Below are 15,568 nucleotides of genomic sequence, written 5' to 3'. Positions count from 1 at the left end.
CGCACAAGGGCTTCCTTTTCTCTACATCCTTACAAACGCTTGTTATTTATTAGCTTTCTGAGAATAACCATTCTAACAGATGTGAAGTAGTATCTTGTGATTTTGATTTGCATTTCCCTCACAATTAATGATGTTGAGCTCCTATTTCTGTATCTTCTGTCCATCTGTATGTCTTCTTTGGTTTTTTAAAGACTTTATTTATTCATAAGAGACATAGGGAGAGAGGCAGAGACACAGGCAGAGGTAGAAGCAGATCTCATGCAGGGAGCCCGATGTGAGACTTAATCCCAGGACCCTGGGATCATGCCCTGAGCCAGAAGGCAGATGCTTAGCCGCTGAGCCATCCAGGTGTCACTATAGGTCTTCTTTGGAAAAAATGTCTATTTTTTTTTTAGGGAAAAAAATGTCTATTTACATCGTCTATTTTTTACTGGAATTGTTTGTTTCTATTGAATTTTATGAATTCTTTAGATATTTTGGGTATTAATCCCTTATCAGATACATGATTTGCAAATATCTTCTCCCATTCTGCAGTTTCACTTTTCATTTTGTTGATTTTTTTTTTTTTTTGCTATACAGAAGATTTTTAGTTGGATGTAGCCCCATTTATTTATTTTTGCTCTTATTGCCTTTGCTTTTAGCATCAAATTCAGAAAATCTTTGCCAAGACCAATGTTGAGGCACTTATGATCTTTGTTTTCTTCTAGGAGTTTTATGTTTTCAGTTCTATGTCCATGTCTTTAATACACTTTGATTTTTGTATATGGTGTGAGGTAGTGGTCCAGTTTTCTCAACACCAAATCAAAGAGACTATCCTTCTTTCATCGTATATTCTTGGCTCCTTCATTATAAATTAATTGACCATATATGTATGGATTTATTTCTGGGCTTTTTATTTTACTCTGGTGACCATGGGTCTGTTTTCATGCCAACACTGTACTGTTTTGATTACCATAGGTTTGTAGTATTGTTTGAAATCAGGAAGTGTAATTCTTTCTCAAGGTTGCTGTGGCTTTCAGGAGTCTTTTGTTAAGATTGATTTTTTTTTAAGATTGATTTCTTAAACTCAGTTATTAATATTCACTCTCTCCACTCAAAGCAAGGCCCTCACTCATGGCCTATTGGTGGTGAACTTGACACACATTCCCAGCCACCTCTGTTACTTTGTTTCAAGTACTCTTCCCTCCAATAAAAGAAAGGGTGACTTTGGTGAAAAGAAACATCATATAGCCTGAATGCAAGAAGGAAGATAAAAATAGACAAAGCCAGGGATCCCTGGGTGGTTCAGCAGTTTAGCACCTGCCTTCCACCCAGGACATGATCCTGGAGTCTCGCAATCGAGTCCACATCGGGCTCCCTACATGGAGCCTGCTTCTCCCTCTGCCTGTGTCTCTGCCTCTCTCTCTCTCTGTCTCTCATGAATAAATAAATAAAATCTTAAAAAAAAAATAGACAAAGCCTTTTTTTTAATTTTGCAATTAAGTTACTGATGGAATATCATAAGTGAGAGAAAAAATGCTATTCAAGATTAGAAAAAATGTCTTAAAACTCTGCAGTACAAAGCAGTTAAAGGTATGTAGCCTAATATCTACTCAACAGGCCCCATAGGCATTATAAGGCAATGATTTTTATAATAGTTATCGTTTAAAATTGTTTATAGAGGACTAAAAGGATAGGTTCTATTCATTCCAGATTACCAAGGCTTCCCTGTATATTCAATCTAATAGGGTTTTTTGTTTTGTTTTGTTTTTGTTTTTGTTTTTGTTTTTTGAGATTTATTTATTTATTTGAGAGAGAGAAAAAAAAATGAATGGAGAGGCACAGGGAGAGAGAATCCTCAAGCAGGCTCCCTGTTGGGCACAGAGCTCTATGTGGGGCTCAATCCCAGTACCCTGAGATCATGACTTGAGCCGAAATCAAGTTGACGCCTGAGTTGACACTTAACTGAGTAAGCCACCCAGGCACACCTCAGTCTAGCTGGGTTTTGTAGTTTATACTGTGAATTGAATTTTTAGCAGGCAGATTCTCATTCACAATAGGGAAAGCTGTCTTGAGGAGCTCATACTATCAGTTCATAAGAGACACAAATACCTGACTAGAATTAATCACAGATGAAATGCTAGTTAACTCTGGTCTCAAGATGAACTAGAAATTGGTTCCAGCCTTGCCTGAGTCAATGGCGCCCTCAACTGGTTTTTGCTTGTACCAACACTTCTTTCTTTGAATATTTGTGGGAGACACAAAATTGCAAACACAGCTGAAGCCACAGTAGCAATAAAAGTCATCTGATCATTCAGTCTGAAAGGAATACAACACTTAGAGCTTCTTGATCATAGGAAGTAAATTTAAATGCATGTTTTTAAAATAATTGTGAGGGACACCTGGGTGGCTCAGCGGTTGAGCATCTGCCTTCAGCCCAGGGCGTGATCCTGGAGTCCCGGGATCGAGTCCCACATCGGGCTCCCTGCATGGAGCCTGCTTCTTTCTCCCTCTGCCTCTCTCTGTCTCTCATGAATAAATAAATAAAATATTTTTAAAAAATAATTGTGACATTCTATCAGCTTCAGGTGTATATTGCAGTGATTCAATATTTTTATTTATTTTTATTTATTTATTTATTTATATTTATTTATGATAGTCACAGAGGGAGAGAGAGAGAGAGAGAGAGAGGCAGAGACACAGGCAGAGGGAGAAGCAGGCTCCATGCACCGGGAGCCCGACGTGGGATTCGATCCCGGGTCTCCAGGATCGCGCCCTGGGCCAAAGGCAGGCGCCAAACCGCGGCGCCACCCAGGGATCCCTCAATATTTTTATACATTATGAAATGATACTCATGGTAAGTCTAGTCATTACCTGTCACCATACAAAGTTATCAGAATATTATTGATTATATTCTCTATGCGGTACATTACTTCCCATGACTTATTTATTTTTATAACTAGAAGTTTGTACCACTTAGTCCCCAAATATAAATTTCCTTGTGGGTGGGAATGTAAAATGAGAGAGACACTTTAGGGGGAAAAAATGGTAAAGCTTAACATTTACCATATAACCCAGTAACACTGCTCTGTCTTGGTCTGCTAGGATCACTTCTCCCTGTGTGCTCATGTGGCCTTTCCTCAGTCTATGCATGTGGCTTTCTTATGAGGCCACACATTTATGACCTCATTTAACCTTAATTACCTACTAAATGCTCTATCTCCAAATACAATCCCATTGGGGGGGTAGGGCTTCAACATATGAATTTGGGGAGAACACATTTAGTCCCTAGCACACTCCTATGTGTATACCCAAGAGTAACAAAAAACTTAAGTTATGAAAAAACATTTACATAAATGTCATGGTAGCTTTTCTTATAATTACCCTAAACTGGAAACAACCAAGATATCTTCAACTGTTGGATGGATAAGTAAACACTGAGACATCCGTGCAATAGAATATTACTTATCAATAAAAAGGAACAAACCACTGGCACATAGATGAATCTGAAAGGCATCACGCTAAGTTGAAAGAAGCCAAACTCAAAGGCTATATGTTACATGATTACATTTATGTGACATTTTGGAAGAGGCAAAACTATAAGGAACAGAAAATTGGTGGTTGCCAGGGGCTATGGGATGAGGGGATTCCTACAAAGGGGCATAGGAAACTTTTCAGGTGCTGGAAATGTTCTGTAGTTTGATGGTGGTGAATGTAACTCTATGTTTTCGTCAAAATTCAGAGCTGTATACTTACAAGAGTAAGTTTACTGCATGCAAGTTATATCTCGATGAACACATAAAAGAATAAACAGAAAGATACTTGAAAAATTCATTTGTAACAAATACATTTTTGCTGAAAGAAAATAGGAAAGGAATCAATAAAGAACTTTGGAGCACAGAACATATTAGGATAAAATTTTGTTGGAATAATAAAATGGGAATATGAAGTAAAAGAAAGGAAGGATATAAAATTTCTCATTGTTAAAGAAAAATTTTATTCATGGATTTTAAAAATGGATTATAGTGAGTATCAAATTGTTATGAGTCCATTGGATATATTTAAAGGTTAGTAATGTTTTGTTTTAAAAGGTTTATAGTTCCATGTTGGATATTACACTTCATCAAATTTTTATTTATTTTTTATTTTCTAAAAAGACATTTATTCAGCATATGATCACACCATTACACTTAGCAATCAACAGCATGGGTGCAAAAAAAAATCTACATTAAAACCCTTTGTTGGAAAAATAAAATTAAATAAATAAATAAATAAATAAAACAAAACCCTTTGTTGGACTGCTTTACACTTTCCACAGAACAGAAACTAAAATAACCCGTTATACAATTAGTCACAAATATAGTCCTCAAGTTTTTTGCCCATACACATGACTATCATCTAGAACATGTCTTCTTTGTAGCAGCTAGGCCCTGCCACCACTGCTTGGCTGAGTTCACAAATCTGTTGTAACCTGTTGCTTCCCGTCACTTCTCTGGCTCTCCTTTCCTGCTAAGCTTTGTTCCCTGGTAGAAATTAAAACCTTCTGCCACTGCCATAGTTGCTGCTGCTGCTGGAACCACCATGGCCACCTTGGTTTCGTGGTTTGGCAAAGTACTGGCCTCCACCACCATAGGGGCCAGAGCTTCTGCCTCCAAAATTTCCTCCTTTCATGGGTCCAAAATTTGAGGATTGATTGTTGTAATTGCCAAAATCGTTATAGCTTCCGCCACCTCCAAAGTTGCTTCCATCATTACCAAATCCGTTCTAGCCATCCCCACTGCCACCGTATCCATCACCACCTCGACTGCCTCTGAAGCCACCTTGACCACTGAAATTCCCTCCACGACCAAAGGTGTCATTCCCACCAAAACCACCTCCACGACCACCACTAAAGTTTCCAGAACCACTTCGGCCTCTTTGGCTGGACCAAGCATTAGCCATCTCTTGCTTCGATAGGGCTTTCCTTACTTGACAGTTGTGGTCATTCACAGTATGGTATTTTTGAATGACAATCTTGTCTACAGAGTCATGGTCATCAAATGTCACAGAAGCAAAACCTCTCTTTTTGCCACTGCCTGGGTCAGTCATGATCTCAATCACTTCCATTTTCCCATACTGTTCAAAATAATCTCTTAGCTGACGTTCTTCAGTGTTTTCTTTAATGCCACCAACAAAAATCTTTTTCACAGTGAAGTGGGCACCAGGTCTTTGAGAATCTTCTCGGGAGACAGCCCTCTTTGGTTGCACAACTCTTCCATCCACCTTGTGTGGCCTTGTGTTCATGGTTGCACCCACCTCCTCCAGGTGGCCTACATGAGGAACCCAAAGCCTCTGGAGCGCTTGGTGTTGGGGTCTCTCATTACCACACAGTCCATAAGCCTTCCCCATTGCGCAAAATGGCACCGCAGACTCTCATCGGTTGTTTACAAGCTCAAACCTCCAATGAAGAGCTTCCGCAGCTGCTCAGGCTCCTTGGGAGACTCTGACTTAGACGTGACAGCGGTGGGAGGGGAGACTTTAACGATGCTTACTCGAGGGCGTCCAGGGGCTGAAAGGTTCATCAAACTTTTAACACAAACTTTTAGGGCAGCCCGGGGGCGGGGGCGGGGGCGGGGGGGGGGTGGCGCTCAGCGTTAGCGGCACCTTCATCCCAAGGCGTGATCCTAGAGACCAGGAATCGAGTCCCACGTCGGGCTCCCTGCATGGAACCTGCTCCTCCCTCTGCTGTGCTCTCTCTCTCTCTGTGTCTCTCATTAATGAATAAATAAATAATCTTAAAAAAAAAACACTATTAGATGTTAACTTTAAAATATCCTACAAGGTCTCCAATAAAAAAAAATAATAAAATATTTCTTTTCTACAAGGTAATTCTTTTGGGAAGACATGACCAAAAAGGTTCAAGACCGCTGTGTTTTGTCTTATAAAAGTTTATGTGAAATTTCACAGTTAACTCATGTATTCTAAGGTCATATATGCAATGTAAAAATAAAGTTTATCTTTAGATCGCCATTTGGGGGCTTTGACGTTCTACTGGGCTATCATATCACAACGGGGCAAGGATTTTATACATGCAAAATTGAGGCTTCTATAAAAATAGTTGATAGAGGAGTATCTCAGTGGTTGAGTGTTTGTCTTTGGCTTAGGTTGTGATCCTGGGGTTCTGGGATGGAGTCCCACATCAGACTCCCCACAGGGAGCCTGCTTCTCCCTCTGCCTATGTCTCTGCCTCTCTCTCTCTGTATCTCTCATGAATAAATAAAATCTTTAAAAAAAATAGTTGATCGTAACATGTCTTATACTCCATAGGTGCCTATTTTTTCCTATTTCTTTTTTCCTTTTTTTAATGTATGCTCCATGCACAGCGTGGAGCCCAATGCAGGCTCAAACTCATGACCCTGAAATCAACACCTGCCCAAAGTCAAGAGTCGGATGTGGAAGCAACTAAGCCACCTAGCCACCCCAGTGTTTATTTATTGCTGCATAACAAGTCATCCTAAAACTTTGTAACTTGAAAGAATAATAATAAAAAAAGAAAGAATAATAATAATTTCTTTTGCCCACAAATCTGCACCTGAGCAGGGATCAGTGGCAAGATTCATCTCTGCTCCATAAAGTATTAGCTGGGAACAGCTTGATTGAAAGCTGGAGGTTCTGCTTCCAAACTGGCTCATTCAACATGGCTGGGGCTGAGGTTGCATGCACCCCATGAAAACTATGCAACTCTCCTCCAGACTTCTGTACTCAAGAGATGACCAAACTATAGCATAGCTTCTAGCAGCACAGGGGCGTGCCCTAGGATGACTGCAGCCCTGCATTAAAATGCCTAAGAAAACTCATGGCTGCCAGAATTCACCCTTGGTTCTAGCCAACACCTGGCGATTTACCGAAAACGGCTTCCAATGGTGACTCCTTCCTCTGTGCCTTTGAGATGTGTATGTATCTCCTGCAATTTGAAGTGTCGTTCTCAATGATCTGAAAGCCATATAGGGTCTCAGTCTCCTAGTCTTTGTAGGAAGGAAGATAGAATCCTAAATTCAATAACTTGCCTGCTGGCCTGATCACATTGACACTCACTAACCCTTTGGAATTTTTTGGTTGAGCTCCACTTTCTCCCATCCCTAGTCCTTCATTCTCCCTTTAAATCATCCACTCACCTGTGCACAGATTTTTTTGGTAAGATTTTATTTATTTATTCATGCCACCCAGGTTTCCTCTTTTTTTTTTTTTTAAAGACCCCTGCACAGATTGGAATGGAGCTCAGCTCTTTACTTCATTGTCAGTAGTGTCTGAATAAAATCTATTTTCACCTCTTTAATGCCCAGCTTTGTCGATCGTTGATAGCATGCTTCTCCAAGTAACCTGGGCTTCCTCACAGCAGGTGGATGCGTTCAAAGGGTCATGGAAGAGGGGCGCCTGGGTGGCTCAGTGGTTCAGCATCTGCATTTGGCTCAGGTCGTGATTCTGGGATCCAGTTCTGCCTCCGGCTCTGGCGGAAAGCCTGCTCTTCTGCCTGTTTCTGCCTCTCTCTGTGTGTCTTATAAATAAACAAAATCTTTAAAAAATTCAAAAAAAAAAAAAAAAAAAAAAAAAGGAGGGTCAAGGTAGAGAGAAAGAAGTGACCCCATGGCCATTGGCAATGCATTAGTGGTTCCTCAAACAGAAAAATGTCCTATACTACATCCACTTGTAAATCAAAGAGGATTGTTAATAAAGTGATTCAAAGTGATTGAAGTCTACTCTAAGCATGAAAGAGAAAGCAAAATAAAAATAAAAGAACAAAGGTAAGCCACTGAGGATAGTACAAATATATCACTTAGAGCGAATGTAAATTGGCCCTTTGGGAAATAAGAGAATTGCCGCTGTAAAATAAATAAATAAATAAATAAATAATCCAATGATTATTTGAAAGGCTCACATAAAGTTAAAATATAGGAAAGAACTAGAAATTAGGAGCGATGCTGAAGTTCGAACTTAGGTAAACAGGCCCTTGCTTGCTATTACTCTTACTTTACAGTTAAAGACAGGCAGATAATGAGTATTAATTTCGGAGACACCTTGGGCAGTAAGCCGTCACAAGTCATTGTTTCTTGGATGTTTTCTCTTCAGCACAGCCCTGCTGCATAGTCCCACCGTGAAGACTTACTTAAAACGTCGCAAAGACACTTTTATTTTAGCCCCAGGAGCGCGACGTCCGTTGATTTTTTTTTTTTTAATATGGTTTTTGGCCCCCGTGGGCCTCCGGCTCGGACTACATTGCCCATCAGGCCCCGCTCAGAACTACGGGTGCCTACCTGAGGTCTAGCTTCCTTGGTGGCGGCGCAGTCGCCGTGCGGACGGCGGACGGCGGACGGGCGGGCGCTTCGCGGTTTGAATGGCTGCGGGCTCCGGCCCTCAGCTCCCCTGAGGACCGGCCGCCCAGGGGTGCGCCATGCCGTCGGGAGGCGACCAGTCGCCGCCGCCCCCGCCTCCCCCTCAGGCGGCGGCAGCCTCGGATGAGGAGGAGGAAGACGACGGGGAGGCGGAGGACGCCGCGCAGCCGGCCCGGTCGCCGGCCCCTCAGACCCAGCAGCGGTTCGACGAGCTGTGCAGCCGCCTCAACATGGACGAGGCGGCGCGGGCCGAGGCCTGGGACAGCTACCGCAACATGAGCGAGAGCTACACGCTGGAGGTGCGCCCGGGGGCGGAGGCGAGGGGCGTCCCGGGCCTAGTGGTCGCGCCCCGCCGCGGGGATGGGCCCCTCCCTCCCGGGCCGGGCGTCCTGCGCGACCGTCGGGCAGGCCCCGGGTCTCCGCGGGTCTCCGCGGGTCTCCCCGGTCCCCGCGGCCCTCGCGCCGTCCCTGCGCTCCCTGCTCCTGGGACCTGCTTTAGGAAACCTCCGGTGGCCCCGCGGGGGAACCCCGCCTCGCAGCTTCCCCCTCCGGGGGCGGGGCCGAGCTGCGGTCACGGTTGCGGGAGTACAGCCCCCTCGCTGGCGGACGGAGCAGGTGCAGCTGCGAGGCCGGGGGCGGGGGCGGGGGCGCCTGGCTGTGCTCCCGCGGGGTCCGCCCGGGGCAGCGCCCCTCCTGCGCTCCGCCCCTGCCGCACCGAGCCGCCCGGGGCCTGCCTTGGCCCTGCCTTGGCCCTGCCTTGGCCCTGCCGTCGCGTCCGGACGGCAAACGCGTCGTTCACGTCTCGGGCTGTGTTTGTGTGTGTGGCGTGAGGCGGGTCTTCCGTGGGGCACACGAAACGGGCCGTCGGCCTACCTCCGTGTAGACACACGCCCCCTGGCCGTCCCCGGGCCGTCCCCGGGAAGCACGCCCCGCGACGACCCGGACGACCTCTCGGTCACCTCGCACGCCGCGCAGCGCCCCGGCGTCGCCGCCGCTCAGGCAGCCTCTGTCCCTCTCCTCGGACGGGGCTCGCACGGGAGAAGAATGGCCATTCTAGCCAGTGAGGCTCGGCTGCGTAGGCACCGCCCCTTCATGGACCAATGGGAAGTGACACGGAAGTCGGGATTGTTTACCAGCTGTGGCGCTGGTGGGTGGCGCCCGGCGGGAGGCCGGAGGACTGTCTTGCGTTGCGTTACGGTCTGTGGCAAGAGCGGGGCCAATAGGCTCCGGATGGGAAGGCCTGACGAAGGTACTAGTCAGTCCTAAGAGCAGGGTGTCTCCGCCTGTGTGTGACCCACGGAGGTTACTCGCTGTTTGTTGGTGTGCCAAGGTCCCTCCTCCCCGTAGTTGCGCTCTGCGGCGTGGGGGCGGGGAAGCGGGAAGGCTAGTCCTGTAGTGGCTTCAGGACCTGACAGACCTAGGGGGCTTTGCACAGTTAGCCACCCCGGAGCTCAATGTCGTGATACGTACATCTGAGATGATTTGCACTGAAGGTCTCACGAGGTTCCGTGTGGTTTGTGGCGCACAAGGCAGTCATGGACCGTGCTTGCGCCTCAGTTTACAGAGCGCCCTCGTGTCCTCAGGGCGGGCATGTGGCCGCATGGGCCATCTTCCTCTTTATTCCTCGGTGGTTGTCTGGTCAGTGATTCCAGCCGTTCTTTGGTGATGGGCATAAGTGGTTGCAAATAAGCTCTTATTTTGTCTTCTCAACAGTCTTCGAAATTGGATAGAACAAGTAGTATCACCATACAGTTGAGGTATTTCAACTCATAGGGGCTGAGTTGTATGAAATCCAGTGTTACGTAAGCAAGTGACAAGCAGTAGATGGTTAGTAAAATATTTTTGAAAACATGTTTGATTACTCAATTTGTTAAAGACTTGGATCTCAGATTCTTAGCTCCGTTTACTCAGTGAATGAATGAATATTCATTTATCGATTTTTTTTTTTTTTTAAATCACCTCTTTGCCCGATACTGTTGTAGATGGTGGGGACAGGGCAGTGAACAAAACTTAAAAAATTTCTGCCCTTGTGGAGCTTGTAGTGGGGTATGCTGCAAGATAACACGTAGGATGTCAGTCTCATGGAAGTGTACGATGGAAAATAAGACTCCTGTGATTTTTTTTTTAAAGATTTTATTTATTTATTTGAGAGACAGAGATAGCCACAGAGAGCACAAGCTGGGAAGAGAGGGAAAAGCAGGCTCCCCGCTGAGCAGGGAGTGGGATGCAGGGCTCCATCCGAGGACCCTGAGATTGTGTGATCTGAGCTGAAGGCAGGACGATTAACCGACCAAGCCATCCAGGCACCCCTCATACAACATTTAATACAGAATATTGGTTATAGAATTTTACCTTTTGATTTCTTGTGTTTCCTGTGCTTTAAGCTTGCAACTCATTTCATTCTCACAGTCCTCAGATGAGAAAATCGAGTCTCTGTGACTGTTAATTTATCCCACACTGGGACACCCAAGGCACATGTGCTGAGAGAGTGAACCAGATAGAATCTTTATTGCCCTTTATGATCTTGCAAGTTACAGAGCATCATTTTCACCTACTCTATTAGTTAACACAATTGAAAATGAGGGAACAAAACACAGATTCCTGTCTCTCAATGTGAAAATGTCAATATATAGTATAAGGAGCACATGGGCTACAGCCATCATTGAAAATACAGTTTCCCACAAACCTAAAAATAGCACCTTTTGTTTAATCTAAAGAGTTTAATCTAAAAAGTTTTGGGTTTTTTTTTTTAAGATTTTATTTATTTATTAGAGACAGAGAGAGAGACAGGTAGAGGGAGAAGCAGGGTCCATGCAGGGAGCATGTCGTGGGACTCGATCCCGGGTCTCCAGGATCACGCCCTGGGCCCAAGGCGGCGCGCCAAACCACTAAGCCACCGGGGGCTACCCTAAAAAGTTGTTTATATGGAAATGTTTATATAGCTGGTTAACTAAACATCAATTTTCTTTTATTTTACAGGGAAATGATCTTCACTGGTTAGCATGTGCCTTATATGTGGCTTGCAGAAAATCTGTGCCAACTGTAAGCAAAGGGACAGTTGAAGGAAACTATGTATCTTTAACTAGAATCCTGAGATGTTCAGAGCAGAGGTAACTATATCAGAGTTTGAAAACTAGAGAATGACAAATATGAAAGCCCCAAAATCATAGTGTTAGTAAGAATTCTCTTTGTTCATTATCTCCTGGGTGTTTGTATCTATAGAGTGCTGAATTTAGAAACTAGGTCATGGTTTCCCTTTACCACATCTAAGTTAGTATCTATTATATTATACTTCTTTGGCGAAAACTATTGAAATTTTAATGTGTTAGGCAATTTTATAAAGAGTTTGCTGTTAAACATTATGATTTACCATTGCACAGTGTTGGGAGAATTCTAAATAAGGATATTGAGAAACTTTAGGAAGTACTCTAAATTGCAAAGGTTAATAAAATACAGTATTAAACTTAGAACTGCATGGACAGAATTTGTATTTTACTATATGGAATGTGTAAATACCTCTCCTTTTCGTTGAGGGATAAGCAACAGTATTATGATTATTGGAAGAGTCAAATGATGTTTTAAAGAAGAGGCAGAAAGAAATCGTTTTTCTATCTGTTGTATAATTGAATTGATTATTATTTATGCCTTTTGGGTGAATTTTCTTTTATGATTCACTAAGGATCGATGGAAAAAGGATATTTGGCACTTTGTTGGGAGAATACCACTGTCAAAATTTATGTACCTAATAGTTTAAAAAATCACTAATTAATCACTTAATTAGTCTGATCAATATTAGACTAATTAACAAGAAATGTAATATTTTAGCTGTAGTCTATTTCTTAACCTTGAGCTCCATCCTGAGTTATATTTAGGCCTAAGGACAAGAGGCAGTGCATAAAGAGTTGAATACCTGGGCTGTAAACCTGCATAAGTGGACTTAAATAAGGTGCAAAAATAAAATCATTATGGAGACGAAAAGTGGAGGCAGAGTAATCCAGTTAAGTGACAGATAAGGAACTTTAGAAGCAAAGGTCAAATTATAGAATCTTCATCATAAACAATAGTAAATTGAACTTACCCAATATTTTAATGCAAGTAATACAGTCCTAGGCTTCAGTTGTATTTCCATTTTAAAAACTCAGTTTCTATCTTTAAATTTTTACCTCTGGGTTCAGATTATTTACTGCCATAATGGACTAAAATGGATTAAAAACAAAGAGTATATTGGGAGAAGATATTTACAGTATGTATAACTGAAAAGGTCAGTATCCAGGATTATATAAAGAACTAGTAACAAATGGTTGCATGATTGACAAACAACTACTAAAAGTGGGTAAAGAATGATTTCACAAAGGTCAAAACTCACATACCTATATGTGAGTATATATGTAAAGACGCTCAATTTCACTAGAAATCAAGGAAGTTCAAAGTAAAAAACAAAGTAACTGTCATTCTCTTCAAATTGGGGAAATTTGGAGTCTGATAAAACCTTTGGTCATTATTTGGTCATTATTCAGAGAAATGGGAGCTCTATGTTGCTGATGTACTTGGTGAGAGTATAAATTGCCATGGCCACTTAAATGGGAAATTCAGCCATATCTGGTCGAGCTGAAGATGCACAGTCTCTGACTTAGCACTTCTACTTATTGGTGTGGTTCCTAAAGAAGCTCTTACATACATCTACAAGGATGTATTGATTACAGCATTTTTTTGGTCAGAATGTAAAATTAGAAGCCTCAATTTCCATTGGTTGGGAAACCAATGCAAAAAATCATGGTAGTTCATACTAAAGAATATTTTTTTTAATTTATTTTTTATTGGTGTTCAATTTACTAACATACAGAATAATCCCCAGTGCCCGTCACCCATTCACTCCCACCCCCCGCCCTCCTCCCCTTCTACCACCCGTAGTTCGTTTCCCAGAGTTAGCAGTCTTTACGTTCTGTCTCCCTTTCTGATATTTCCCACACATTTCTTCTCCCTTCCCTTATATTCCCTTTCACTATTATTTATTAAAGAATATTTTTAATAGTTAAAATGAAGGAGATCTGCATGTATCAATGTTAATTTCAGAAATATTGAATGAAAAAGCAAGTTGCAGAATGCCACTTATATAGTATGATACTATTTATGTAAAATCTTAAAACTACACATACAAAAGATACTACATAGTGTTTATGGATACATGTAGACCTGTATTGTAACTACATTAGATAGTAAGTATAAAAACATGGATGGGAAGGATTCGGACTAACTTTAGAATGGTGGTGATCTTTGAGGAGGCAGAGCAGTCAGAGGAGAGTTTGGGAAGGAGGACAAAGTGGGAATTTGGCAGTTTCTGTAGAACCTAAAGCCAACACGGCAAAATTTATTTAGTATGTGAATGTTTGTTAAATCTGGCAGTTGGGTACATAAGTGTCGGTTACATTACTCTGATTAATTATTTTGTACTTTTATATATTTCATAATTTAAAAAATAAAACCCTTGGATAACCTCAGAAAAAAACAGATTAGGAAAATCAGAGAAATAAACCAGTCTGTAAGAGATGAAGCTAATCAGAGACATGAGTTGTGATATTTATCACTGTCTCAAAGTAATATAACTTAATGAGTTAAATTTTGATGTAATTACATTTGTGTACTCTATCTTGTTAATGTTGAAAATATCTCTCTTTATTTTTAATATCAGCTTAATTGAATTTTTTAACAAGATGAAGAAGTGGGAAGACATGGCAAATCTCCCCCCACATTTCAGAGAACGTACCGAGAGATTAGAAAGAAACTTCACTGTTTCAGCGGTAATTTTTAAGAAATATGAACCCATTTTTCAGGACATTTTTAAATATCCTCAAGAGGAGCAGCCCCGTCAACAGAGAGGAAGAAAACAGCGGTATGTTTTTGTATTTGTTCGTCAGGAATACGTATACATATATTTTATCTGTGCTACAGTTTTGATCTCTCAGTTTGTGCTCCTCCGCTTATTTTGCTAGTTGTTTGTTTGTTTTTAGAGAGAGAGAGAAAGTATATGTATGTGAGGTGGGGGGAGGGGCAGAGAGAATCTCAAGCAGGCTCTTTGCCCAGTAAGGAGGCAAGGAGGCAGGTGAAGAGGCCACTCTGGGGCCCAGCCTCACAACTGGTGAAGCCATGACCTGAGCCAAAATCAAGATTTGGTCTCATAACTGATTGAGCCACCCAGATGCCCCGATTTTGCTAGTCTTAAAAAAACAAATGCGATTTCAAAAATAATCTCTTTTTCTGGGCAGCCTGGGTGGCTCAGCGGTTTAGTGCCGCCTTCAGCCCAGGGCCTGATCCTGGAGACCCAGGATCGAGTCCCACGTCGGGCTCCCTGCATGGAGCCTGCTTCTCCCTCCTCCTGTGTCTCTGCCAATCTCTCTCTCTCTCTCTGTCTCTGTGTATCTCTCATGAATAAATAAATAAAATCTTTAAAAAAAAATAATCTCTTTCCAGCAGCTCTCTTTTAATAATAATTTCTTGCTTTCATTGCATGTTAGCCATGAAGAATTTGGCTTCCTTCACATTGCAAAATGCATGGAATTACTGTTTCAATAAACTTGCCCTTTTCACTGAAGTACCCAAAAATGCAAAAGTGAGACCTTAAATATTTTCAGCACTTAGTCACCTGAGTATAGAATCTGACTCCTTAATTTTCTGTTATTGTCTGTGTTGACTATTTCTATTATTTGACTTTTTTGTCCAGCTGAATAACAGGTAAATCCCCTCTGAACTGGCTTCAGTGTGTATTTTGAAGTTGACAGTCAATCAAGTGTAGAGAAACTTGGGCAGCCTGGGTGGCTCAGAGGTTTAGCGCCACCTTCAGCCCAGGGCCTGATCCTGGAGACCCAGGATTGAGTCTGTCAGGCTCCCTGCATGGGGCCTGCTTCTCCCTCTGCCTGTGTCTCTGCCTCTGTGTGTGTGTGTGTGTGTATGTGTGTGTCTCTCATGAAAATAAATAAAATCTTAAAAAAAAAACCACAAAATCTAAAATCATTAAAAAAAAAAAAGAGTAGGGAAACTGGATGGGGGGAAAATAAGGGAGCTGAAAATATTATGAATTTGTGCTTTCTGATCATGTCTGCAAAATCTATAAACTTACTCTGGCTCAGCGTTTTCCATCTTTCCTGGCAGATAAAGACAGTCATGGTATACAAATTCTTTATCATGAACACTTTTTCATAAAGTAGAAATGGAAATTGTTCTCA

The 15,568-nt window shown here is 42.3% G+C and overlaps 2 protein-coding genes and 1 long non-coding RNA gene across 3 annotated transcripts in view; 1 reads left to right on the top strand and 2 right to left on the bottom strand.

Annotated features, from left to right (window-relative positions):
• Nucleotides 1–4,366: 4,366 nt before the first annotated feature.
• On the bottom strand, nt 4,367–5,605 carry HNRNPA1L3 (heterogeneous nuclear ribonucleoprotein A1 like 3). The gene is given in 2 exon segments (XM_072827057.1): nt 4,367–5,282; nt 5,285–5,605. Coding segments are annotated over 2 exon segments (1,026 nt in total). The 5' UTR covers nt 5,541–5,605; the 3' UTR covers nt 4,367–4,512.
• A 1,576-nt stretch (nt 5,606–7,181) lies between these two features.
• LOC140633904 (uncharacterized) lies at nt 7,182–8,169 on the bottom strand. The gene is made up of 2 exons (XR_012031494.1): nt 8,034–8,169; nt 7,182–7,531 (listed from the first exon to the last, which is right to left on the bottom strand). It is a non-coding gene; the product is annotated as an uncharacterized lncRNA (long non-coding RNA).
• Nucleotides 8,170–8,258: 89 nt separating this feature from the next.
• The window catches only part of RBL2 (RB transcriptional corepressor like 2), a 51,356-nt gene continuing 44,046 nt past the window's right edge, over nt 8,259–15,568 (top strand). Inside the window, exons 1-3 of the mRNA XM_072827056.1 lie at nt 8,259–8,647; nt 11,328–11,458; nt 14,038–14,238. Of these exons, the coding sequence (XP_072683157.1) occupies nt 8,408–8,647; nt 11,328–11,458; nt 14,038–14,238 (572 nt within the window). The 5' untranslated portion in view covers nt 8,259–8,407. The remainder of the gene's footprint in view (nt 8,648–11,327; nt 11,459–14,037; nt 14,239–15,568) is intronic.

The sequence above is a fragment of the Canis lupus genome, chromosome 5 (assembly GCF_048164855.1).
Source record: "Canis lupus baileyi chromosome 5, mCanLup2.hap1, whole genome shotgun sequence".
NCBI classification, from domain to species: Eukaryota; Metazoa; Chordata; class Mammalia; order Carnivora; family Canidae; genus Canis; species Canis lupus.
Note: the sequence above shows the minus strand (reverse complement) of the source record. Positions and strands in the feature narration are given on the sequence as shown.